The following is a 24,478-nucleotide window of genomic DNA, read 5'->3' as shown; positions in this document are numbered from 1 at the left end:
CCTCTGGCAGTCTCTATGGGGGTGCCACAGGGTTCAATTCTTGGGCCAACTTTTTTCTCTGTATACATCAATGATGTCGCTCTTGCTGCTGGTGAGTCTCTAATCCACCTCTACGCAGACGACACCATTCTGTATACTTCTGGCCCTTCTTTGCATACTGTGCTAACAAACCCCCAAACGAGCTTCAACACCATACAACACTCCTTCCGTGGCCTCCAACTGCTCTTAAATGGTAGTAAAACTATGTGCATGCTCTTCAAACGACTGCTTCAAGCACCCTCCGCCCGACAAGCATCACTACTCTGGACAGTTCTGACCGAGTATATGTGGACAACTACAAATACCTAGGTGTCTGGTTAGACTGTAAGCTCTCCTTCCAGACTCACATCAAACATCTCCAATCCAAAGTTAAATCTAGAATTGGCTTCCTATTTCACAACAAAGCATCCTTCACTCATGCTGCCAAACATACCCTCGTAAAACTGGCCATCCTACCGATCCTCGACTTCGGCGATGTCATTTACAAAACTTCCTCCAATACCCTACTCAATAAACTGGATGCAGTTGTCATGACGTTGTATTAGTTAATGTGACGACTGTTGCTCATCGAATGATTAACGGTTTATGATTGCGTGATTAAATGAATCAAGCAAGGAATCAAGCAATTATTAACTCATTAACCTGGGGCACCATGGGAAAATTAGTTTTATTGAGTTTCTATTTCCCAAATTAACTCAAAAGAATATCAGAATATCGATTTTACAACAGTCGCTGATGTCCTCTTGTCTCATTTCTGAACGTTGCATAATCCGGGAATCTGCACGAACCCGGGCTACACCAATGAGTTTACCACACCAATCTTAGTTGATTATTTATTTACTAGCAAGCTAAAATTATGATAAAATAATACACATACACAAAACACAGTCTAGGCTATTGATTAGGACTTAGTATAAAGGGCCAACACACTATGGCGCGTGTTACCCAAAATGGGGATTTTAAAAGAGAGAGAAACATAGAAAGTACACGAGAGAAATACACATTTGGGTTCATTTGTCAGCTATGCTTATTTAAACCTAGCCTTGCCCCAAACTGCCGCACTTATGGGTCAGAATATAATGATGTAATTACGTGTTGGAGGTCTCAGATGGGGCGTCCCGCGTTGCTCGTTTAGGCTTCCCAAGGACGCACTGCTCCGACGCAACTCTCTGATTGTTCTCACGATGTCATTGTCCTTCTTGGCTTGGTGGTCTGATTTCTTCCCTTTTATCTGTGGTGTCATCTGAGGACATACAGCTCTGTAGCTCAGAGCTCACAGCGTAGGAATGAGATAGCGTAGATACCACAATTCGATGAAGAGTGGAGGCTAGGTGGTTCAGCTTGAATTCACCCACTTAGACACAGCTACTCATCCGTAGCTTGGGTAGAAAAATATTTCTTTCTGTCTTCAAACTTTGTGTTGCGTTTAGGGGTTCGTTGACCATTCAGACCTTGGCTGCAGCGTAAGGTCACTTTAGTCTAATGTTAATTCTCCAGTCTCCTGTCTTATACCCTCGGGTCAGAAGTGGGCGTAACCGCCTTTAGGACAGTTTTCTGGGCGTACCAAGTTAAGAGCAAGGCCTAGATTTTACTCAAATCCAATTTTAGACACTAACTTCACATTTCATCCTTACCAAAACATTGTCTTTGATTTGGATACTTTCCACACAACGTACAATGTATAAACATCAGGCATATACATGGAAAACTCTTAAAGGTACAATGTTTTTGTAATAACGTCATCTCTTAACCTTTAATAACAATACAAAAATGACATACATTTTCATATTCCATCTCTCGTCATGACCACCATTGTGGCTGACGGAAACCATTGTTCCAAAGTCCCTTTATTGCATGTTTAATGTTCTGAGGCCAGTTCTCCATAGTGAGGACAAAGGAATTTCTCTGTGTCCTAGGATTTATCATGGGCGTGAGGGGTCATAAAAAACCCACATCCTCATACCCCTAGATCTCTCCTCCTCTGTTGGGGTTGAGAGATAATATGTAGGTTTGTGGTCTCCTGTAACCTGACCTGATCAGGACAGTCATGACACAGTCTATCACAGTGCCATCCGTTTTGTCACCAAAGCCCCATATACTACCCACCACTCCGACCTGTATGCTCTCGTTGGCTGGCCCTCGCTTCATACTCGTCGCCAAACCCATAGGCTCCAGGTCATCTACAAGACCGTGCTAGGTAAAGTCCCCCCTTAGCACGCGCTCTAGCAGGTATATCTCTCTGGTCACCCCCAAAGCCAATTCCTCTTTTGGCCGTCTCTCCTTCCAGTTCTCTGCTGCCAATGACTGGAACGAACTACAAAAATCTCTGAAACTGGAAACACTTATCTCCCTCACTAGCTTTAAGCACCAGCTGTCAGAGCAGCTCACAGATCACTTCACCTGTACATAGCTCATTTATAATTATTCCAAACAACCAGCTCTTCCCCTACTGTATTTATTTATTTTTGCTTCTTTGCACCCCATTATTTATATTTCTACTTTGTACTTTCTTCCACTACAAATCTACCATTCCAGTGTTTTACTTGCTATATTGTATTTACTTTGCCACCATGGCCTTTTTTGCCTTTACCTCCCTTATCTCACCTCATTTGCTCACATTGTATATAGACTTATTTTTCTACTGTATTATTGACTGTATGTTTGTTTTACTCCATGTGTAACTCTGTGTTGTTGTATGTGTCGAACTGCTTTTCTTTATCTTGGCCAGGTCGCAATTGTAAATGAGAACTTGTTCTCAACTTGCCTACCTGGTTAAATAAAGGTGTAATTAAAATCAAATAAAAAACTATGAGTCATCCATTCATCAATTGTCTTAAAATCATTTATTTACTAAGTAAGTACACACAGAAATGCATAACAAACAGTAGATATGGTTACAAAGAAATGATAGGGGAATGTGCCCTAGTGGGCTAAACTGGCATGGCGGCTTGTTAGACAGAGGGACTGATAAGGGCGCGAAAGATAAGAGACACTACAAAGTTGATAATTATAACAATTGAAATGCTAATCCTTTCCACATGAACGCTCAATCATTCGGGAATAATTGCAATCAATATATATATATATTTACGCTCAGTGTGTCGTCGGGATCTCTTTCTAAGGCTAGTTACAGTACAATATATTAATATGGGCTATTTTCAGCCCTTTCCTGGGTAGCTTATCAGAGATAGACATAATATAGAAAAGATCAAACAAAGCAAGAGAAATAAAAATAATTCAGCAGCCCATGAGTGCTGCGGGGTTGAAGATAATTTCCTATTGAGCTGACATATGCAGTTTTTCCCTTGAATGCAGTCTCCACTAATGCAGGACATTGCCTTTACAGTTCAATCGTGCTATAAAGGGGAACTTCCGCGATACAGATTGAATTGAGCCCTAACTGAAAAAGACAATTTACTAGTGAAAACATGAAACGTATTAATTCATTATTATAATTCAGAATTGTATTGTTATTACTCATGCATTGCCAAACAGCTGGCCAAGAACACTGACGAACAGGTTTGAGAACATTCTGCTATCAGGTATGACCCAGATGACGACATTGTAAAATAAACCCCAGGGAACACTCAAAAGGTGATAGGCCCGTGGCAGAGCAGGGAAGGGTATTGCAGGGTTTTTCGACTCACGTGTTCTTGGGTGGAGCAGGAGAAGATGAGGATGTCATCAAGGTATTTGAAAACAAACCAGTTCTACATGTCGCAGAGAACATCATTAACCAGAGCCTGGAACACAGCATGAGCATTGTTGTTGCTGAGGCCAAATGGCATGACCAGATAATCGCAGTGATTGCTGGTCGTGTTGAAGGCAGTTTTCCACTCGTGCCCTTCCAGAATCCACACTAAGTGGTAGGCATTCCATATGGGGAGGCAGAAGGACAGAAAATTTAGAGGCAATAGGGCCAAAAAGTTTATTTCTTTCGAGTCTAAAACAATGGGTGGGGGGTGTAAACTGAGATATGGAATTGTTTTAAGGTGGTCATACTATGGATCATTTAGCTATTTGATTTAGAATTTTAGGACCCCTTTAGGTATCCCCACATTTTTTAAACCATTATTTGATAAAATTATACAAAAATGTCCAAATCAGAAGAATTTGAAATATATTGTCTATGTATTTTTTTATTGACCTTTATTTGCCAAATTTATTCTTATCAAGATAAAAAAGAAATCACGAGAGACCTGGCCAAAATAGCAGCACGTAACGTTTCATATAAGGACACGTTGACAACATAAAAACACCAACCACAACAACATAAAAACATCAATATACACATTGAGCAGATAAGATTTTTGGAGGGGTGTGGTGCATCTATCTACAGGTAGGGCCGGGACAACACAGTGACCCCCCCACATACTTCACCATAGTTTTCACCCTAGCTTGAAAGTCATTGAAAGAGACGCGCTCCTGTAATTTCAAGTCCTATTGTCGCTAGTCGCTAGTTCCAAGTGGACGAGGCAGACAACTGGAAAAACATTCTACCCAGCTCTGTACAGGCATTATTTTTTTTAAAGAACAAGTTATTTTCAATGACAGCCTAGGAACTACTCTTTCAGGGGCAAAACAACATATTGGTACCTTGTCAGCTCAGGGATTTGAACTTGCAACCTTTCGGTTACTAGCCCAACACTCTAACCACTAGGCTACCTTGCCGCCCCTTTAGGCACAGACAAAAATGTCAAAATCAGAAGAATTTGAAATATATTGTCTATGTATTTTTTGGGTTAGTTCATTGGCTCAAATACCTATTTTATTGTAGAATATTTGATTCAGTACATGTATTTCAGGTTAATTCTAGCGGGCCAGATGAGATACTACATTTTCTGTCTCTATTATTGTCTGAAGTTTGCTGCAGTCTGTTACAACACTCACCTAGTCTTATCCAGAGCAACCAACAGTTAGTGCATTCATCTTAAGGTAGCTAGGTGGGACAACCAAATATCACACAGTCATAGTAAGTACAACTGCTCCTCAGTAAAGCAGCTATCAGCTATTTAATCAAAGGGAAAGAAGCTGGTTTTAGCCCAACACATCTACTGTACCAGTGAAGTTTCCTCTAAAAAACAGACGTTGACGTGAAGACGGATAAATGCAGTAGTTCCTGATGATCTCATGACAACAGAGAAGTATACTTAGACTTTTCCATTGGTAATACTTTATTTGAAGGGGGTCTTACATATTATTAGGGATTCATTACACCTTTCTGACACCAGCCATCACATAATGTATGAGTACTGCAGTACTCCTGTCCCTCAGACCAGTAAGGGTTTCTTCTCTCCTAGCCAATAGCAGCCAATTAGGAGTTGTACTGGCTTTGGGCTGTGAGGACAATACAAACATGTAATTATTTCTTACTATCATAATTGTAAGTGATATATTTTCTCGTAAGTGCTTTGTGATATGCAACCTCAATGTTCAAATGTCACTATTTTTGACATAATCTAATGCAGGGCTCTTCAACCCTGTTCCTGGAGAGCTACCCTCCTGTAGGTTTTCACCCCAACCCTGTTCCTGGAGAGCTACCCTCCAGAAGGTTTTCACTCCAACCCTGTTCCTGGAGAGCTACCCTCCTATAGGTTTTCACTCCAACTCTGTTCCTGGAGAGCTACCCTCCAGAAGGTTTTCACTCCAACCCTGTTCCTGGAGAGCTACCCTCCTATAGGTTTTCACTCCAACTCTGTTCCTGGAGAGCTACCCTCCTGTAGGTTTATACCAGTACTCTACAACCCTTTTCCAGGTGAGCAACCCTCCTGTACTGTAGGTTTACACCAAGACTCTCCAACCCTGTTCCTGGAGAGCTACCCTCCTGTAGGTTTACAACAGGACTCTCCATCCCTGTTCCTGGAGAGCAACCCTCCTGTAGGTTTACACCAGAACTCTCCATCCCTTTTCCTGGAGAGCTACCCTCCTGTAGGTTTTCACTCCAACCCTGTTCCTGGAGAGATACGCTCCTTTAGGTTTTCACTCCAACCCTGTTCCTGGAGAGCGACCCTCCTGTAGGTTTTCACTCCATTCCTGTTCATGGAGAGCTACCCTCCTGTATGTTTTCACTCCATCCCTGTTCCCGGAGAGCTACCCTCCTGTCGGTTTTCACTCTATCCCTGTTCCTGGAGAGCTACCCTCCTGTAGGTTTACAACAGGACTCTCCATCCCTGTTCCTGGAGAGCAACCCTCCGGTAGGTTTACACCAGAACTCTCCATCCCTGTTCCTGGAGAGCGACGCTCCTGTAGGTTTTCACTCTAACCCTGTTCCTGGAGAGCTACCCTCCTGTAGGTTTTCAATCCAACTCCGTCCCTGGAGATACCCTCCCGTAGGTTTTCACTCCATCCCTCTACGTGGAGAGCTAACCTCCTGTAGGTTTTCACTCCAACCCCAGTTGTAACTAACCTGATTTATCTTATAAACCAGTGAATTATTAGAATCAGATCTGCTAGATTAGGGTTGGAATTGAAAAGCCACAGGATGATAGCTCTCCAGGAACAGGGTTGGAGAGCCTTGTTCTAATAAGACTATGGTGCATTGTTTTATGGAGAATAGCTGTGTGTGTCACGTCTTCCAAGGAGCAGGAAACGGGTGAGTCAGGCGCAGGAGACAAAAAGGTCCATAGAAAAATATTTAATTAAGTCCAGAGTGAATACAACAATAGGCAGGGTGCAAAAGATAAGCAGGAGGTAGAACAGCTTCAAAACTCAAAATACACGGGACGCAGCCCGGCAACCCTAAAGCCTAATATCAGCGTTGTGTAATCAAACCCATGAGAAAATACTCCAGCCCTAAATCCAAAAACTTAAAACGAAACAATCCCGCACAACCCCAAACAAGAAACTGACAAACTAAATACCCTCCCACTAATTACAAACAAGACACAGGTGCGCACAAAACAGACATAACTAACAGAAACATGAAACACGGATCGGTGACTGCTGGTAAGCCGGCGACGATGACCGCCGAGCGCCGCCCGAAGGGGAGTGGCGCCACCTTCTGTGGACGTTGTGACAGTGTGTTGATAGGTTTGATGAATCAGCTCTGTTAGCTAATTGAGCCAATAATGTGGCTAACTGCGAAAAGAAAGTGAAACAAGTTAATGTGTTCAGATATATATTCTGCATTCCAATATAGGAGATATGTTGCCATAACAAGAAAAAATGATCTTTGCATACCATTATGCATATTATTAACTAATTATAAACTCAAGGCCAGTTTATTAGGCACCCCCATCTAGTCCCGGGTTGGATCCCCTCTTTGCCTCCACAACAGCCTGAATTATTTGGGGCATGGATTCTACAAGTCGGAAACATTCCACAGGGATGTTGGTCCATGCTGACGCAATGGCATCACACAGCTGCTGCAGATTGGACAGCGGTACTCCACCGCCAACAGCCTGTACCGTTGACACCAGGCAGGATGGGTACATGGACTCATGCTGCTTACGATAGTGTAATGTTAGAATATGAAAAATAAAATAGTCACCTTTAGTCTTGTGAGTCAACTTTGATGATGAGTCTGTAGCTGCTCTTCCATTTGAGATGAGAGTGAGTTATCTACAAGATTCCCAAAACAATATTTTTAATTGTCTTACATGAACCATGTACTGGTTTGACATCTTTTGGCAGGATTATCTTAGCCAACCTCAGTTAGACTTATTGGCCAACTAGTCTTAAGAAAAACATGACCTTCAGCATCTGACAACACATTATCTAGTCATCAATCAAAGAAGAAGACAGATGATTGTAACTTTCAATTTCACCTGGTTTTTCGCTATAAAAACACTTGTACCAGGAACTGCTATTACTTCCCCAATCCTTTCCTGATGAGGAAATAATGTCACGCAGTGTAGAAGAGGCAGACAGAAACAGTCAGACACTGTTATAAATGACCATAGGTCCACAAGTGACTTGGTTGCAATACTGGTTGAATGATGGTTAACTGACAGATGGCAGCAATATTCTAATATCTCTAACACTTGATGTGAATGTTTCACTACTCTAAGACACACCTGTGTGTGGAGATATATCTCTCTCCTGTCTGGCAAGAGAAACAGATTCTGACGATTAGAACAGTTTCCCACAACCTGCCTAATGAATAGAATGGAATGGGGATATATCTGTCTGTCACTGAACCTAATCATCATAACAACAGGAAAGTCCAACCCAGAGCCAGAAATTGTCACCTAAGTTCATGATCTCACTGGAGTGTCTAGCCTGTTTGACTACTTTATGGAGCAGAAAAATGCTTGGCATTGCTTTTAGGTGGAATATTATGATCGGATCAAAAAAAACGGTACTTTGTCATTGACACAAAGAGCAACAAAGACCCCAATAGATGCTGCATATTATTCCAAATCTAGGAGGGGTAATAGACATACATTATTTATCTCTATTAAATATTACAGTGTGGTGAGACACACTTAGAAACCTGCCTTAAACATATTGATTTAGAACACTCCACAAACACACACGCACGCACGCACACACACACACACACACACACACACACACACACACACTGGAATGAGGATATGCTAAAAACTCTGTCACGCAAAACTTTGAACAACAATCCACTTTATAGGTCAATAATATGCGTAACATTTTCTACATGGTGTTTCAAAGTGGTACAGGAAGAAAACAACAAGTGTTCTGAAGTGTATCCAGACTAGGCATCAAGCTTATCTGCCCACTGTGCAGACTAAGAGAGCAGTAGACTGATTCACAACGTGTTAACAGATTGCAAAGGAATACCTTACCCATACAAGAACAATACACAACAGAGACAAATGAAAAGAGAGAAATGAAAAGATAATAATGAAAGAGACAAATTAAAGTATTTCAAAAGCACCACGTCTTCCCTTCAAAGAAAATTGTTTTTAGGCTTGATGATGATACACTATCAGCGAAACTATTAAAATTAGGGAACACAGAGAAACGTTAAAGTTAAAGTTAAAAATATTTTATATCTTTCTGTCTTTTTGTCTTTGTAATTTTTTTATGGAAGCCTGGCTTCCCTTGACATCCATGAATACACACCACTGATAAGAATTTTAAAAAGACATACACTAAATAAAATAACAATTACATTAACATGCCAAAATCCAGATGTTTTCGAAATGTTCATTTGTCTATATATTTTATTTAACCAAATTAGTCGTATTGAGATTAAAATAATAATAATTGTTTTAAGAGAGACTTGGCCAAAATAGCAGCACATAAAGTTTTATACAAATACATATTTACAACATAAAAACACAAAACACAACAATATAAAAACATCAATATAAAATTGAGCAGACAAGATGCTTTGGTAGGGGTGTAGTGCATCTACAGGCAGGTGTCAACACATTGACTGCCCCCCCCCCTTCATTGTTCACCATAGTTTTTACCCTAGCTTTAAAGTCATTGAAAGAGACGTGCGTTTCAAGTGGAAGGGGCAGAAAACTGGAACACTTTTTTACCCAGCCCTGTACAGGTCAACAAGATACAATCATGTGAGATTACACGAAAGTTCTCATTGGTCTGCTGGACAACATAAGAACATTTTTGAATTCAAATATTATGTTTTAGAATCAGTCTCCCCATCTTTAGTTGTTTCCAACAGAGAATTTGCAGAACTATGAAACCATGTCGTTTTTTTGTGTGTCTTTTCTTGTGTTGAAATGTAGTTTCTTGAGTTCAGGTCAAGGTAGCTATATTCGTCTATAGACGTAGTCTTTCATCCTATAATCGTCTGTTCCATACACTTGAACTTGACTGAACTGACTGTAAAACACTAACCACCAGCATACATTTCTCCCCTTTTTAAACAATCAGCATTCAGAATTAGATCCACCTGTTGTATTGTTAACCACTAAGCCACGAGGGGGTGTGGTATATGGCCAATATACTACGGCTAAGGGCTGTTGTTGGGCACGACTCAACGCGGAGTGCCTGGATACGGCCCTTAGCCGTGGTATATTGGCCATATGTCATAAACCCCCTAGGTGCCTTATTGCTATTATAAACTGGTGACCAAGATAATTAGAGCAATGCGTGGTATACGGTCTGATATACCACAGCTGTCAGCCAATCAGCATTCAGGGCTCAAACCACCCAGTTTATAATCATAAATAAACAATGCGAACAACAAAGTGGATGTGTGTTTGATGAAAGTTACTATGGAGTGTCCCAGTGATCTTTTGGCCTTCATACCATGTGGGTGTATAATGGACTTAAAACAAAAAAATATCATTCTGAATATTCTACAGGACAACATCACAAGAGATACCCTCCTGGAGGTTTTCACTCCAACCCCAGTTGTAACTAACCTGATTTATCTTATAAACCAGTGAATTATTAGAATCAGGTGTGCTAGATTAGGGTTGGAATGAAAAGCTACATGATGGTAGCTCTCCACGAACAGGGTTGGAGAGCCCTCTTCTAATGAGACTATGGTACATTGTTTTATGGAGAATAGTTGTGTGTTGATAGGTTTGATGAATAAGTTCTGTTAGCTGGAGTAATTGAGCCCATCATTTAATTTCAAGGTTTTACTGCTAACCTACAAAGCATTACATGGGCTTGCTCCTACCTATCTTTCCGATTTGGTCCTGCCGTACATACCTACACTTACGCTACGGTCACAAGACGCAGGCCTCCTAACTGTCCCTAGAATTTCTAAGCGAACAGCTGGAGGCAGGGCTTTCTCCTATAGAGCTCAATTTTTATGGACTTGTCTGCCTACCCATGTGAGAGACGCAGACTCGGTCTCAACCTTTAAGTCTTTACTGAAGACTTATCTCTTCAGTAGGTCCTATGATTGAGTGTAGTCTGGCCCAGGTGTGTGAAGGTGAACGGAAAGGCACTGGAGCAACGAACCGCCCTTGCTGTCTCTGCCTGGCTGGTTCCCCTCTCTCCACTGGGATTCTCTGCTTCTAACCCTATTACAGGGGCTGAGTCACTGGCTTACTGGTGTCTTTCCATGCCGTCCCTAGGAGGGGTGCGTCACTTGAGTGGCTTGAGTCACTGACGTGATCTTCCTGTCTGGGTTGGCACCCCCCCTTGGGTTGTGCCGTGGCTGAGATCTTTGTGGGCTATACTCGGCCTTGTCTCAGGATGGTAAGTTGGTGGTTGAAGATATCCCTCTAGTGGTGTGGGGGCTGTGCTTTGGCAAAGTGGGTGGGGTTATATCCTGCCTGTTTAGCCCTGTCCGGGGGTATCGTCGGACGGGGCCACAGTGTCTCCCGACCCCTTCTGTCTCAGCCTCCAGTATTTATGCTGCAGTAGTTTTTGTCGGGGGGCTAGGGTCAGTCTGTTATATCTGGAGTATTTCTCCTGTCTGATCCGGTGTCCTGTGTGAATTTAAGTATGCTCTCTCTAATTCTTTCTTTCTCTCGGAGGACCTGAGCCCTAGGACCATGCCTCAGGACTACCTGGCCTGATGACTCCTTGCTGTCCCCAGTCCACCTGGCTGGGCTGCTGCTCCACTTTCAACTGTTCTGCCTGCGGCTATGGAACTCTGACCTGTTCACCAGACGTGCTACCTGTCCCAGACCTGCTGTTTTCAACTCTCTAGAGACAGCAGGAGCGGTAGAGATACTCTGAATGATCGGCTATGAAAAGCCAACTGACATTTACTCCTGAGGTGCTGAACTGTTGCACCCTCGACAACCACTGTGATTATTATTATTTGACCCTGCTGGTCATCTATGAACATTTGAACATCTTGGCCATGTTCTGTTATAATCTCCACCCGGTACAGAAGAGGACTGGCCCCCCTTCATAGCCTGGTTCCTCTCCAGGTTTCTTCCTAGGTTCTGGCCTTTCTAGGGAGTTTTTCCTAGCCACCGTGCTTCTACACCTGCATTGCTTGCTGTTTGGGGTTTTAAGCTGGGTTTCTGTACAGCACTTTGAGATATCAGCTGATGTAAGAATGGCTTTATAAATAAATTTGAGTTGATTTGATTTAATGTGGCCAATATATGAGAGATATGTTGTCATAACAAGATAAAAGCATCAATGCATACCATTATGCATATTATTAAATAATTATAAACTCAACGGCCAGTTTATTAGGCACCCCCATCTAGTCCCGGGCTGGATCCCCTCTTTGCCTCCTCAACAGCCTAGGTGTCTGGTTTGAGTGTAAACTCTCCTTCCAGACTCACATCAAACATCTCCAATCCAAAGTTAAATCTAGAATTGGCTTCCTATTTCGCAACAAAGCATCCTTCACTCATTCTGCCAAACATACCCTCTTACAACTGACCATCCTACCGATCCTTGACTTCGGCGATGTCATTTACAAAATAGCCTCCAATACCCTATTTAACAAACTGGATGCAGTCTATCCCAGTGCCATCCGTTTTGTCACCAAAGCCCCATATACTACCCACCACTGCGACCTGTACGCTCTCGTTGGCTGGCCTTCGCTTCATAATCGTCGCCAAACCCACTGGCTCCAGGTCATCTACAAGACCCTGCTAGGTAAAGTCCCCCCTTATCTCCGCTCACTGGCCACCATAGCAGCACCCACCTGTAGCACGCGCTCCAGTAGGAATATCTCTCTGATCACCCCCAAAGCCAATTCCTCCTTTGGCCGTCTCTCCTTCCAGTTCTCTGCTGCCAATGACTGGAACGAACTACAAAAATCTCTGAAACTGGAAACACTTATCTCCCTCACTAGCTTTAAGCACCAGCTGTCAGAGCAGCTCACAGATCACTGCACCTGTACATAGCTCATCTATAATTTAGCCCAAACAACTACCTCTTCCCCTACTGTATTTATTTATTTATTTATTTTTGCTCCTTTGCACCCCATTATTTCTATTTCTACTTTGCACTTTCTTCTACTTCAAATCTACCATTCCAGTGTTTTACTTGCTATATTGTATTTACTTTGCCAACATGGCCTTTTTTGCCTTTACCTCCCTTATCTCACCTCATTTGCTCACATTGTATATAGACTTATTTTTCTACTTTATTATTGACTGTATGTTTGTTTTACTCCATGTGTAACTCTATGTTGTTGTATGTGTCGAACTGCTTTGCTTTGTCTTGGCCAGGTCGCAATTGTAAATGAGAACTTGTTCTCAACTTGCCTACCTGGTTAAATAAAGGTGAAATAAAATAAAAATAAAATAAAAATGGTAGAGAAATTAACATTATCTTCTCTGGTAACAGTGCTGGTGGACATTCCTGCCGTCAGCATGTCAATTGCACGCTCCCTCAACGTGAGATGTCTGTGGCATTGTGTTGTGTGACACAACTGCACATTTTAGAGTGGCCTTTGAATGTCCCCAGCGAAAGGTGCACCTGTGTCATGATCACGCTGTTTATTCAGCTTCCCGATATGCCACACCTGTCTTGGCAAAGTTGAAATGCTCACTAACCGATGTAAACAAAACCAATTTGAGAAATAGCTTTTTGTGTGTGTGGAAAATGTCTGGGAAACATGGGACCAACACTTTAAATGTTGCATTTCTTTTGTTGTTCCGTGTAAATACAATGAAAACTTGTCAAAAACACCTACTGTACTTCATTTGAAATGTTGCTCAGGTTTTGCTTTGTGATGCCTTGAGGGTCCAATACAGGGGGATACATTTACTCAGATTATTTAGTGATTCTGGTCTGATTATACAGTAGGGAAGCAGTAGTCAAGCTAACATTTTAGGCTCTATAATAAGCTATAATGTAGCATTGTTCATGGTATAACAACTATATTTAAAAAAAATCACACATAATTTCTTTAAGATTTGCAGCCATCCCATTACAGTATCATCCACATTACACTAAATGCAAATAGCAAAAATCCATATAATATTTGCCCCATTTAAATCGATGTCTGTTCCTCAAATTAGCTCGGACTTACTGTACTTAGACAATGTTTCAAGGAACCACAGACTTATTCTGTAAAACAAAGACAATAAAAAGCATTTCCTAATTTTATTCTATCTCACCAAAACTAGTTAAGCAGCTTTGACTGTTGAACCATTCAAATACTGTATAAACCCCATCTATCAAACTGTCTAATCTAGACCAACCCCACAGTTAAAGCGACAGTCTGTGATTAGCAACAAAGTGGTGTCCCTCCCCACCACTTGTTTTGGTATACAGCTGAACATTGAACAGCTTCCCAAATCTCAGACTGTAGCTTTAACTAAAACACTATGCAGTACCATATTTTCACAATTATAAGGTGTTGATATGATATGTATTACGATTCTACACGTATTGCGGTTATATATTGTGATTCGATGTTCCAAACATTGCTCACTATATGTCTGTGGCAGAGAGACTAGAAAGCATGAGAAAGTAATGGAAATAAAATTGCCCCCAAAAATGTGCTTCCTATTTAAAATGAAAATGGAGAACAGTCTATGAAGGAAAATAGAGTTTTAGTGCAGGGACAGCCAACTAGCACAAAAATAATAGTTTGATATTGTTGATGCGATACTGTCACACCCTTCTTTGTCTGAAGATAGAGAGAAATAATCGTCGGAGAAAGTGGACCAATACGCAGCAAGGTTATGTGTACTCATCTTCTTTTTATTATGGATAAGAAGGTAAACCAAAAACAAAACACGTACACAGGAAAAACACAACAACAACGACGACGACGACTAACAGGCTTGTAAGGCACAAAGCTATACACAGCAATTAATCTCCCACAACTCACAAACCCAAACACATACCTATATATAGGACTCTCAATCAGAGGCAACCAGAAACACCTGCCTCCAATTGAGACTCCAACACCCAAACCTAAACACAGAAAACTAAACTAGACAGAACGTAGAAATACAAACCTAGAACATACCCAAAACCCAGAACTAACAAATCAAACACCCTAATACACAACCAACCACCCCGAACAACATAAAACAAATACCCTCTGTCAAGTCCTGACCAAACTACAATTATAAATAATCCCTAATACTGGCCAGGACGTGACATTACCCCCCCAAAGGTGCAGACACAGTATGTACCTTAAAAAAAATAAAAAATAAAATAATAAAAAAATTTAAAATAATAACCCCTAATAAAGGGAGGTAAGGGAGGGTGGCTGCCGTCAATGACGGCACCTGTGCTACACCCCCCCTCCCCAACCCACCTATACTGGAGGTGGCTCAGGTTCTGGTCTACAGCCACCCCCTGACCAGTCCACCCCTGCAGAATGTTCAGGGCTGTAGCGCGTCTCTGGGGCCTCCGGACTGTGGGCCGACTCTAGAAGGTCCAGACTGTAAGCAGACTCGCTCGGTTCTGGACCGCAGGCAGACTCGTTCGGTTCCGAGCTGTAGGCAGACTCACACAGTTCTGAGTTATATGCAGACTCACTTGGTTCCGGACCGTAGGTAGACTCACTTGGTTCCGGACCGTAGGCAGACTCACTTGGTTCCGGACTGTAGGCCGTCTTCCTCGGTTCCGGACTGTAGACCCATTCACACTTCTCCGAACTGTGGGCCGTCTGAATCGGCTCTGCACAGTGGGCCGTCTTCCTTGCTTCCAAACTGTAGGCCATCTCACTCGGTTCCGGGCTATACACTCTTACCGGATACTCAGGAAGGGGTACTGTTGTCGGATACTCTGGACGGGGCACTGTTGCCGAATACTCTGGACGGGGCACTGTCACCGGACACTCTGGACGGGGCACTGTCGCCGGACACTCTGGAAGGGGCACTGTCGCCGGACACTCTGGAAGGGGCACTGTCGCCGGACACTCTGGAAGGGGCACTGTCGCCGGACACTCTGGAAGGGGCACTGTCGCCGGACACTCTGGAAGGGGCACTGTCGCCGGACACTCTGGACGGGGCACTGTTGCCGGACACTGTTGACGAAGCACTGTTGTCGGAAGCTCGAGGCTGGGCTGACGCACTGGAAGCCTGATGCGTGGGGCTGGTAGTGGAAGTACCAGCCTGTGGACACGCACTTCAGGGCTAGTGCAGGGAGCAGGAATCGGCCGAGTAGGACTGGGATTACGCACTGGAAATCTGATGCGTGGTGCTGGTACTGGAAGTGCCAGTTTGGGGACACGCACTTCAGGGCTAGTGCGAGGAGCGGGAACAGGCTGAGTAGGACTGGGCTGACTCCCTGGAAGCCTGATGCGTGGTGCTGGTACTGGACGTGCCAGACTAGGGGTTTGCACTTCCGGGTCAGCACGAGAAGCAGGAACTGGAAATACCGGGCCATGGAGGCGCATAGGTGGTTTTGATCGCACCTCCTGCACAACCCGTCCTGGCTGGATGGAACTAGTAGCCCTGTACGTGCGGAGTGCTGGTACAGGGCGAACTGGGCTGTGCAGGGGCCTGATGGTTGCCGTGCGTAGAGCGGGCGAAGGGTAGCCTGGTCCTAGGAGGCGCACCGGTGACCAGACGTGCTGCGCAGGCATCCTCCTACCAGGCTGGATGCCAGCTCTAGCACGGCATCTGCGAGGGGCTGGGATCACTCGCACTGGACTGTACGTGCATATGGGTGAGATTGTGCACACTTCTGCAAAACTCGGCGCCCTCCACTCCATACGATTTTCCATATAAGCACGGGGAGCTGGCTTAGGGCTCACCCTTGGCCCAGCCAATTTACCCGTGTGCCCCCCCAAAAAATGTCTTGGGGGTGCCTCTCGTGCTTCTCCCTCAGCGCTTACATAGCCTCGTACCGACGCCTCTCCGCCTTAGCTGCCTCTATTTCCTCCCGTGGGCGACGGTATTCCCCAGCCTGGTGCCAAGGTCCAGCCCCGTCCAGAATTTCTTCCCACGACCATTTCTCCCGATAGTCCATATCAAATTCCTTATGCTCCTTACCCCGCTGCTTGGTCCTTGTTTGTTGGGAGATTCTGTCACACTCTTCTTCGTCTGAAGATAGAGAGAAATCATTGTCGGAGATAGTGGACTAATACGCAGCGGGGTTATGTGTACTCATCTTCTTTTTATTATGGATAAGAAGGTAAACCGAAAACAAAACACGTACACAGGAAAAACACCACGACCACGACGACGACGACGACGACGACGACGACGACGACGACGATTAACAGGCTTGTAAGGCACAAAGCTATACACAGCAATTAATCTCCCACAACTCACAAACCCAAACACATACCTATATATAGGATTCTCAATCAGAGGCAACCAGAAACACCTGCCTCCAATTGAGAGTCCAACACCCAAACCTAAACATAGAAAACTAAACTAGACAGAATGTAGAAATACAAACCTAGAACATACCCAAAACCCAGAACTAACAAATCAAACACCCTAATACACAACCAACCACCCCGAACCACATAAAACAAATACCCTCTGCCACGTCCTGACCAAACTACAATTACAAATAATCCCTAATACTGGCCAGGACGTGACAGATACGACACGATATATCGTGGAAAATAATATCCCGATGTGTAACTATCGATTTTTTTTCCTTCATAACTATTGGAAAAGCGTTTTAACGGTCTTGCTGTTATAAATTTAGTTCCTTATTGACACCATTGAGGTAGGGTTTGTTAAGATGACAGATTAGTTTATTGTAGCTTCTGGCCACTACTGTATGTATTTTCTTATCAAAAGGAATACAATGAAATATAATGATTAAAGATATGCTTTTTATTAAAATGTCCATAAGCAGATGTAGCAGAAAAGGAACAACAAATAACTAATACAGCGTGTATAAAATAGTGAAGGTGAAGCACCCTGAGACGCTATTATCTCCCCATAATATTTGATTGTTCAATTAATAAAATATATAATTAATCCTTTAAATCCCATATGATTCATTCATTTATTGTGATAAATTGTGATAACCTCAAATGATGTGTAACAACGCATGTGGTCTGTGACCCACGCTGACAGGACTGCTTTAATATTCCTATCTGATGGGCGCTTCATGAGAATTTGAACTGAATGAATTTGAATGTTTACAAGTATTTTTGTACTGCTTCAAGTGAGGAATCACCTCAAAAATACTTCCAAAGTACTCAAAACATTCAAATTCATTCAGTTTAAATTCTCATGAAGCACCCATCAGATAGACGCTGACAGAATTGTTTTTCATATCACTATGTCAAACACCCGTCAAAACATATAGGGTCAGTTTCCTGGACCCAGATTAAGTTTACTCCTGGACTAAAAAGCATGTTGAATGGAGAATCAACATTGAAAGTAACTAGTCCAGGACTAGGCTTAATCTGTATCCGGGATACCATCCCAAAGAGCAAGACATACTTTTTTATTTTCTTCAAATAATAGGAGTTACTGTTTCCAGTGCTGTTTCCAGAGTACTGTTTCCAGCCCCTTCCATGTACACCAACCCCCAGTGGGCTCCGATGGAGGTGATCCCGGCACCGTTGAAGCGACCGCTGAGCAGCCTCAGCTCATTGCCCACGTTGACTGGGTAGAAGTTGAAGGAGACTTGGCTAGGCTGGCCGGCTGACAGAGTGCGCCCCATGTTGGTGGTTAACACCAGGTAGCAGATGTAGTCTGCTGGGTTGTACTTCCCAGACACCTCGACAATGGCCTCATCATTAAACAGCTCCATCTCCTGCTTTTCACCCCCTTCACCACCGAACACAGGAGACCAGGTGGAGCCGTATCTCAGCTGGAACCTAAAACAGAGGAAGCTTTTCACGTTGGTTGTGTTTTGATAAGGCACATTCAGACCGAGAGAGCAGGTAGCGTCAGAGAATATCAAGGAATGACATTTTACATTGTACTCTGGGTTAGATACAATAACAACATTGTTTGGTCATGTACTGAATATGTAATTAACACAACAAATAAATAAATAAATAAAGACAGAAAGAAAGAAAGAGTGTCTGTTGGGTAATGTAGTTGGACTGAGTCAGTGGTGTCTGTTGGGTAATGTAGTTGGACTGAGTCATTGGTGTCTGTTGGATAGTGTTGTTGGACTGAGACAGTGGTGTCTGTTGGGTAGTGTAGTTGGACTGAGCCGTAGTGTCTGTTGGGCAGTGTAGTTGGACTGAGTCATTGGTGTCTGTTGGGTAGTGTAGTTGGACTGAGACAGTGGTGTCTGTTGGGTAGTGTAGTTGGACTGAGTCATGGTGTCTGTTGGATAGTGTTGTTGGGTGGTGTAGTTGGACTGAATCAGTGGTGTCTGTTGGGTAGTGTAGTTGGACTGAGACAGTGGTGTCTGTTGGATAGTGTTGTTGGGCAGTGTAGTTGGACTGAGAAAGTGGTGTGTGTTGGGTAGTGTAGTTGGACTGAGTCAGTGGTGTGTGTTGGGTAGTGTTGTTGTGCTGAGAAAGTGGTGTGTGTTGGGTAGTGTAGTTGTACTGAGTCAGTGGTGTCTATTGGGTAGTGTAGTTGGACTGAGTCAGTGGTGTCTATTGGGTAGTGTAGTTGGACTGAGACAGTGGTGTCTGTTGGGTAGTGTAGTTGGACTGAGTCAGTGGTGTGTGTTGGGCAGTGTAGTTGTACTGAGTCAGTGGTGTGTGTTGGGTAGTGTAGTTGGACTGAGTCAGTGGTGTCTGTTCATGGGTCAGGGTCTGCTCACCCGCTGATGTAGGCGTTGCTGTTGTAGTAGTAGTAGTAGTAGTAGTAGTTGTTGTTGGTCTCCCACACTCTGACTGCTGTGATGCGTCCCTCACCGTAGGAAGCAAATGGGGTCCCACCTCCCTGACCCACCGCAGAGGAATACGAGTACGGGTCTTTGATGGCTAAAATAACATGGACAATACGTTTACTATATTTACTATATTAATAATACATATTTCTATATACATCATTTTAATTTTATCAACACATATCTGAAAGATCTTTACATTATGAATAAAGTGCAGATGAATTAACTAAAGTACATTCTGCAATGATTTAATCCATCAGCTTTTGTCTCAAAGAAGAACTGTTCCTAGACCATCATTGAAAATAAGATTTTGAGCTTAACTGACTTGCCTAGTTAAATAAAGCTAAAAGAAAAAATTAAAATAAAAAACTCCTAAGTCTAAGTGAAAAAGACAAGTTGGTGAAATCACAAAAGCTATTATCTTATCATTATAATTCAGAATTGTATTTTTATTACTCACGCATTGCCAAGCAGCTAGCCAAGAACACTGTGACAACCAGGATTGAGAACATTCTGCAAAAGGGAGGAATCAATACTTAAGACCTTTAATTTCAGTGAATTTTACTCTCACTCCATTTCACTTTAAATAGTAAAACTTGAAATAATGTAGTTAATAATGTTTTTCATAGTAGTTTGTCAAAACAACTAAGTACTTTTACCTGTCAGGTCAACCAGTGTTTCCTAGGAGGGAAAAGAAAATAACCTTTTGAATTGTGACGTAACAAACAACAAACCATTCTTGAATGTGAAATGTTAAAGAACAGATCTAAAAAGTTGATACTACTCTTGTTTACAACAATCACTCTTGCAGTGCTAAGCTACTGTCACATTAAAAATAATATCAGATAATTTAATTTAAATTTAGAGGCAAAGGGCCACAATGTTTGTGCTCAAGTACCAAGAGATGATGAGTATCATGCATTAAATACACATTTTCTATTTAGTTAGTTGTGTAGTTACCCACAGTGCTATCTTGAGATGTGTGTGAAAACCTGTGAAAGCTTCTTGTCTCTCTGTCTCTGCCAGGTCCTTCTAGTCTACTGCTTCTTCTTAGATCTGCATTTATACCTGCTAAACATTCCATCAGCTCTAGATGGAAGGAGCATGACAAAGACCACCTTTAGTCAGTTACTCACAATAGAGAAGTCAGATATTGTTCACTAATTGGTCGAGGCTATTTTAGGAAGGAGTGTCAAGGAAATATTATGAGGAAATAATTGTATTCAGAGGATGTTCTTTCTTTTGAATAGTAACAAATGAATGATCTGACATAGGGATTAAAAGGAAGATACAATTTAACAACCAAACAATTTCAAGAATGTACCAGAATTGTATGAACGTTTACGAAAATCACTCAAAATCAGTCTCCCAATCTTCAGTTGTTTTATTACACCAAGAGGAACTCCTTCCCTTCAAACATTAACACGCTGAAAAAGACAAGTGGATCTGGTCATTAATAGGGTGGTTAGTTCATTGGTTTGCTCAAATACCTACAGTATTTTATTGTAGAATATTTGTTTCAGTACATGTATTTCAATTTAGTTCTAGAGGGACAGATGAGATTCTCAATTTTTCATCTCCATTATTGTCCAACATCTTTTGCAGTCTGTTACAATACTCACATCTTCATTAAATCACTGGCAACCTGTACATGTTACTACAGGAAAACAATATGATTTATTTTTCTGCAGATTAACCAGATAAATATCAGTAGGAGCTACAAAGAGAGAAAATAAAAGTTTGTATACACATGACAAAGTGAAATACCCTGAGGCACTTGTCACTACCTATCCATAATATCTGATAGTTCAATGAACATATTAACATATTAATACAAATATATAATGTAGGACTTTAAATGTAAAAAAAATTGAAAAAAATAAAAAGATAAGTTAAAAGGTCAATATACATCAAAATTGCTATATTAACACATTTTGTGTATGTAAGTTGAGTTATTTTCTTTTAGTTGGGGAAGAATGTGAATTTATATCACTAACTACCCATTGGGCACACACTGGTTGAATAAACGTTGTTTCCACATCATTTCAATGAAATTATGTTGAACCAATGTGGAATAGACTTTGAATTGTCGTCTGTGCCCAGTTGGTAGCTTTCTTTACTATAAGGGCACAAGGTGAGACCCAAATGCAGACACAGGAGGCAGCTGGTTGAGCTCCGATATTTATTATAACAAAGGGAGTAGGCAAAGGCAGGTCGGGGACAGGCGAGAGTTCATAAACCAGGTCAGAGTCCAAACAGTACCAGGCGATAGGCAGTCTCCAAGTCAGGCCAGGCAGGGGTCAGAAACCAGATCCGAGTCCAAAACAGTATACAAGGGGATAGGCAGGCTGGTAGTCAGAACAGGCAGAGCGGTCAGGCAGGCGGGTTCGGGGTCAGGACAGGCAAGGGTCGAATCTAGGAGGACTAGAAATGAACAGAGATTGGGGAAAAATAGGGGCAAGGAAAACCGCTGGTTGACTTGGCAAACAAGATGAGCTGGCACAGAGAGACAGGAAACACAGGGATAAATACATTAGGGATAATTAGCAACACCTGGAGGGGGTGGAGACAATCACAAGGACAGGTGAGCCAGATCAGGGTGTGACACTGACAAAACATGTGTTTGCTGTATAACGCTAAGATAGCAAGCTGAATTAATGTATATTAAATGTATTCTGATAAACTCATAAATATTCATCTTTTCATTTGTTGTGGTAAATACAACCTCAAATAATGCATGTGACCCGTATATGACCCTCCTCCTTCATTGGGGTAACCTCAAAAAGGACAGTGTGCATATTTAGAAAATACTCAATGATATTCTAAACATTCCAATTCATTAACCTTCAAACTGTTCAGTTAATTTATCTTAAATACCAAATCAGTCCTGTCAGCGTCTATGTCAAACATCCAAATCGTAAAGGGTCAGTTTCCCAGACTTAAATTAATTTTACTCTTTGACTAAAAAGCATGCTCAATGAAGAATCTCCACTAAAAGGAACTAGTCCAGGACTAGGTTTAATCTGTTTCCAGGGAACCAACCTAAAGATTGAGACATACTTTTCCCCCACAAATTAGAGGTACTATTTCCAGCCTCTTCCATGTACACCAATCCCCAGTGGGCTCCAATGGAGGTGATGCCAGCACCGTTGAAGCGACCGCTGAGCAGCCTCAGCTCATTGCCCATGTTGGCTGGGTAGAAGTTGAAGGAGACGTGGAAGAGCTGGCCGGCCGACAGAGAGCGCCCCCTGTTGGTGGTGAACACCAAGGTGTAAATGTAGTTTCCAGGGTTGTACTTCCCAGACACCTGGACAACGGCTCCATCTCTTGCTCTTCACCAGCATCGTGACCAAACACAGGAGACCAGTTGTAGCAATATCTCAGCTGGAACCTAAGAAACAGAGAAGGATTTTCACAATAAATATAGAAAGAATGTGTCTGTTGGGTAGTGTAGTTGGACTGAGTCAGTGGTGTCTGTTGGGTAGTGTTGTTGGACTGAGCCGTGGTGTCTGTTGGGTAGTGTAGTTGAACTGAAACAGTGGTGTCTGTTGGGTAGTGTAGTTGGACTGAGTCAGTGGTGTGTGTTGGGTAGTGTAGTTGGACTGAGTCAGTGGTGTGTGTTGGGTAGTGTAGTTAGACTGAGTCAGTGGTGTCTGTTCATGGGTCAGGGTCTGCTCACCCGCTGATGTAGGCGTTGCTGTTGTAGTAGTAGTAGTAGTAGTTGTTGTTGGTCTCCCACACTCTGACTCCTGTAGTGCGTCCCTCACCGTAGGGAGCAAATGGGGTGCCACCTCCCTGAACCACCGCAGAGGAATACGAGTGCAGTTCTTTCATGGCTAAAATAACATGGGCAATATATTCACTATATTAATAATAAAAATGTATATATTCATAATTTTAATTTTACCAACACATTTCTGAAAGATCTTTACATTTTGAATAAAGTGCAGATTAATTAACTAAATACATTATGCAATGATTGAATCCATCAGTTTTTGTCTCACGCATTGCAAATCAGCTGACCAAGAACACTGATGGAGTGGAGGCTGCTGATGGGAGAACGGCTCACAATAATGGCTGGAACTGAGCAAATGGAATGGCATCAAATACATGGAGATCATGTGTTTGTTGTATTTGATACCATTCCATTAAGTTGGCTCATGCCATTACCACGAGCCCATCCTCCCCAACACCAACCTTTTGTGGTGACAAACAAGATTGACAACATTCTGACAAAGATTGTCATCATTACTAATGACCTTTCATTTCACTCAGTTTCGCTTTCACTCCATTTCACTTCAAATGGTAAAACTTGAAATAAGTTTGTTAATAATGTTTTTATTAGTAGTTGACAAAAACAAGTTAGGCATTTTACCTGTCAGGTCAACCACCCCTAGAGAGGAAAATAAAATACACTTTTTGGAATTGTGAAATGTGACCTAACAAACAACATTTACACCTGCTGAACATTCTATCAGCTCGAGATGGAAGGATCATGACAAAAAACACCTTTGCTAAATAACTATAAAATGAATCGTGCAACAATTACGAAGATTTTACTGAGTTACTGTTCATTTAAGGAAAACAGTCAACTGAAATAAATAAATTAGGCCCTAATCTATGGATTTCACATGACTGGGAATACAGATATGCATCTGTTGGTCACAGATACCTTTAAAAAAAAGTAGGGGCGTGGATCAGAAAATTAGTCAGTGTCTGGTGTGACAGGGTTGATCAGGCTGTTGTCTGTGGAATGTTGTCCCACTCCTTTTGAATGGCTGTGCGGAGTTGCTGGATATTGGCAGGAACTAGAACACGCTGTCATACACATTGATCCGGAGCATTCCAAACACGCTCAGTGGGTGACATGTTTGGTGAG

General features: G+C 42.4%; 1 protein-coding gene and 1 long non-coding RNA gene across 4 annotated transcripts; one reads left to right on the top strand and one right to left on the bottom strand.

Annotated features, from left to right (window-relative positions):
* The first annotated feature begins 312 nt into the window (after positions 1 to 312).
* LOC115176858 (uncharacterized) lies at positions 313 to 12,215 on the top strand. Its single transcript, XR_003872295.1, has 2 exons — positions 313 to 348; positions 12,157 to 12,215. It is a non-coding gene; the product is annotated as an uncharacterized LOC115176858 (long non-coding RNA).
* Positions 12,216 to 18,249: 6,034 nt separating this feature from the next.
* On the bottom strand, positions 18,250 to 23,990 carry LOC115176612 (zymogen granule membrane protein 16-like). 3 transcript variants are annotated; one of them, XM_029736721.1, is made up of 6 exons: positions 20,924 to 21,373; positions 20,560 to 20,688; positions 20,259 to 20,280; positions 20,060 to 20,112; positions 19,531 to 19,693; positions 18,250 to 18,622 (listed from the first exon to the last, which is right to left on the bottom strand). In XM_029736721.1, the coding sequence occupies exons 4-6, from the start codon at positions 20,109 to 20,111 to the stop codon at positions 18,256 to 18,258; spliced, it is 582 nt and encodes a 193-aa protein (XP_029592581.1). In that variant the 5' UTR covers position 20,112; positions 20,259 to 20,280; positions 20,560 to 20,688; positions 20,924 to 21,373; the 3' UTR covers positions 18,250 to 18,255. The 3 variants fall into 3 exon arrangements, with proteins under 3 accessions (XP_029592581.1, XP_029592582.1, XP_029592583.1); XM_029736722.1 differs by having other exon boundaries at positions 20,564 to 20,688; XM_029736723.1 differs by lacking the exons at positions 20,259 to 20,280; positions 20,560 to 20,688; positions 20,924 to 21,373 and adding an exon at positions 23,975 to 23,990.
* Positions 23,991 to 24,478: the final 488 nt, after the last annotated feature.

This window comes from Salmo trutta, chromosome 37 (assembly GCF_901001165.1).
Source record: "Salmo trutta chromosome 37, fSalTru1.1, whole genome shotgun sequence".
Taxonomy (NCBI): Eukaryota; Metazoa; Chordata; class Actinopteri; order Salmoniformes; family Salmonidae; genus Salmo; species Salmo trutta.
Note: the sequence above shows the minus strand (reverse complement) of the source record. Positions and strands in the feature narration are given on the sequence as shown.

What these genes read in the sequence shown, in the direction of transcription:
- LOC115176612 (XM_029736723.1), bottom strand. Translation starts at nt 20,111, where the DNA reads ATGTTCTCAATCCTGGTTGTCACAGTGTTCTTGGCTAGCTGCTTGGCA. An exon ending in GGCTAGCTGCTTGGCAATGC is followed by an intron (nt 19,694 to 20,059) that starts GTGAGTAATAAA and finishes ATGTTATTTTAG; the next exon opens with CCATCAAAGACCCGTACTCG. An exon ending in AGCAACGCCTACATCAGCGG is followed by an intron (nt 18,623 to 19,530) that starts GTGAGCAGACCC and finishes CCTCTGTTTTAG; the next exon opens with GTTCCAGCTGAGATACGGCT.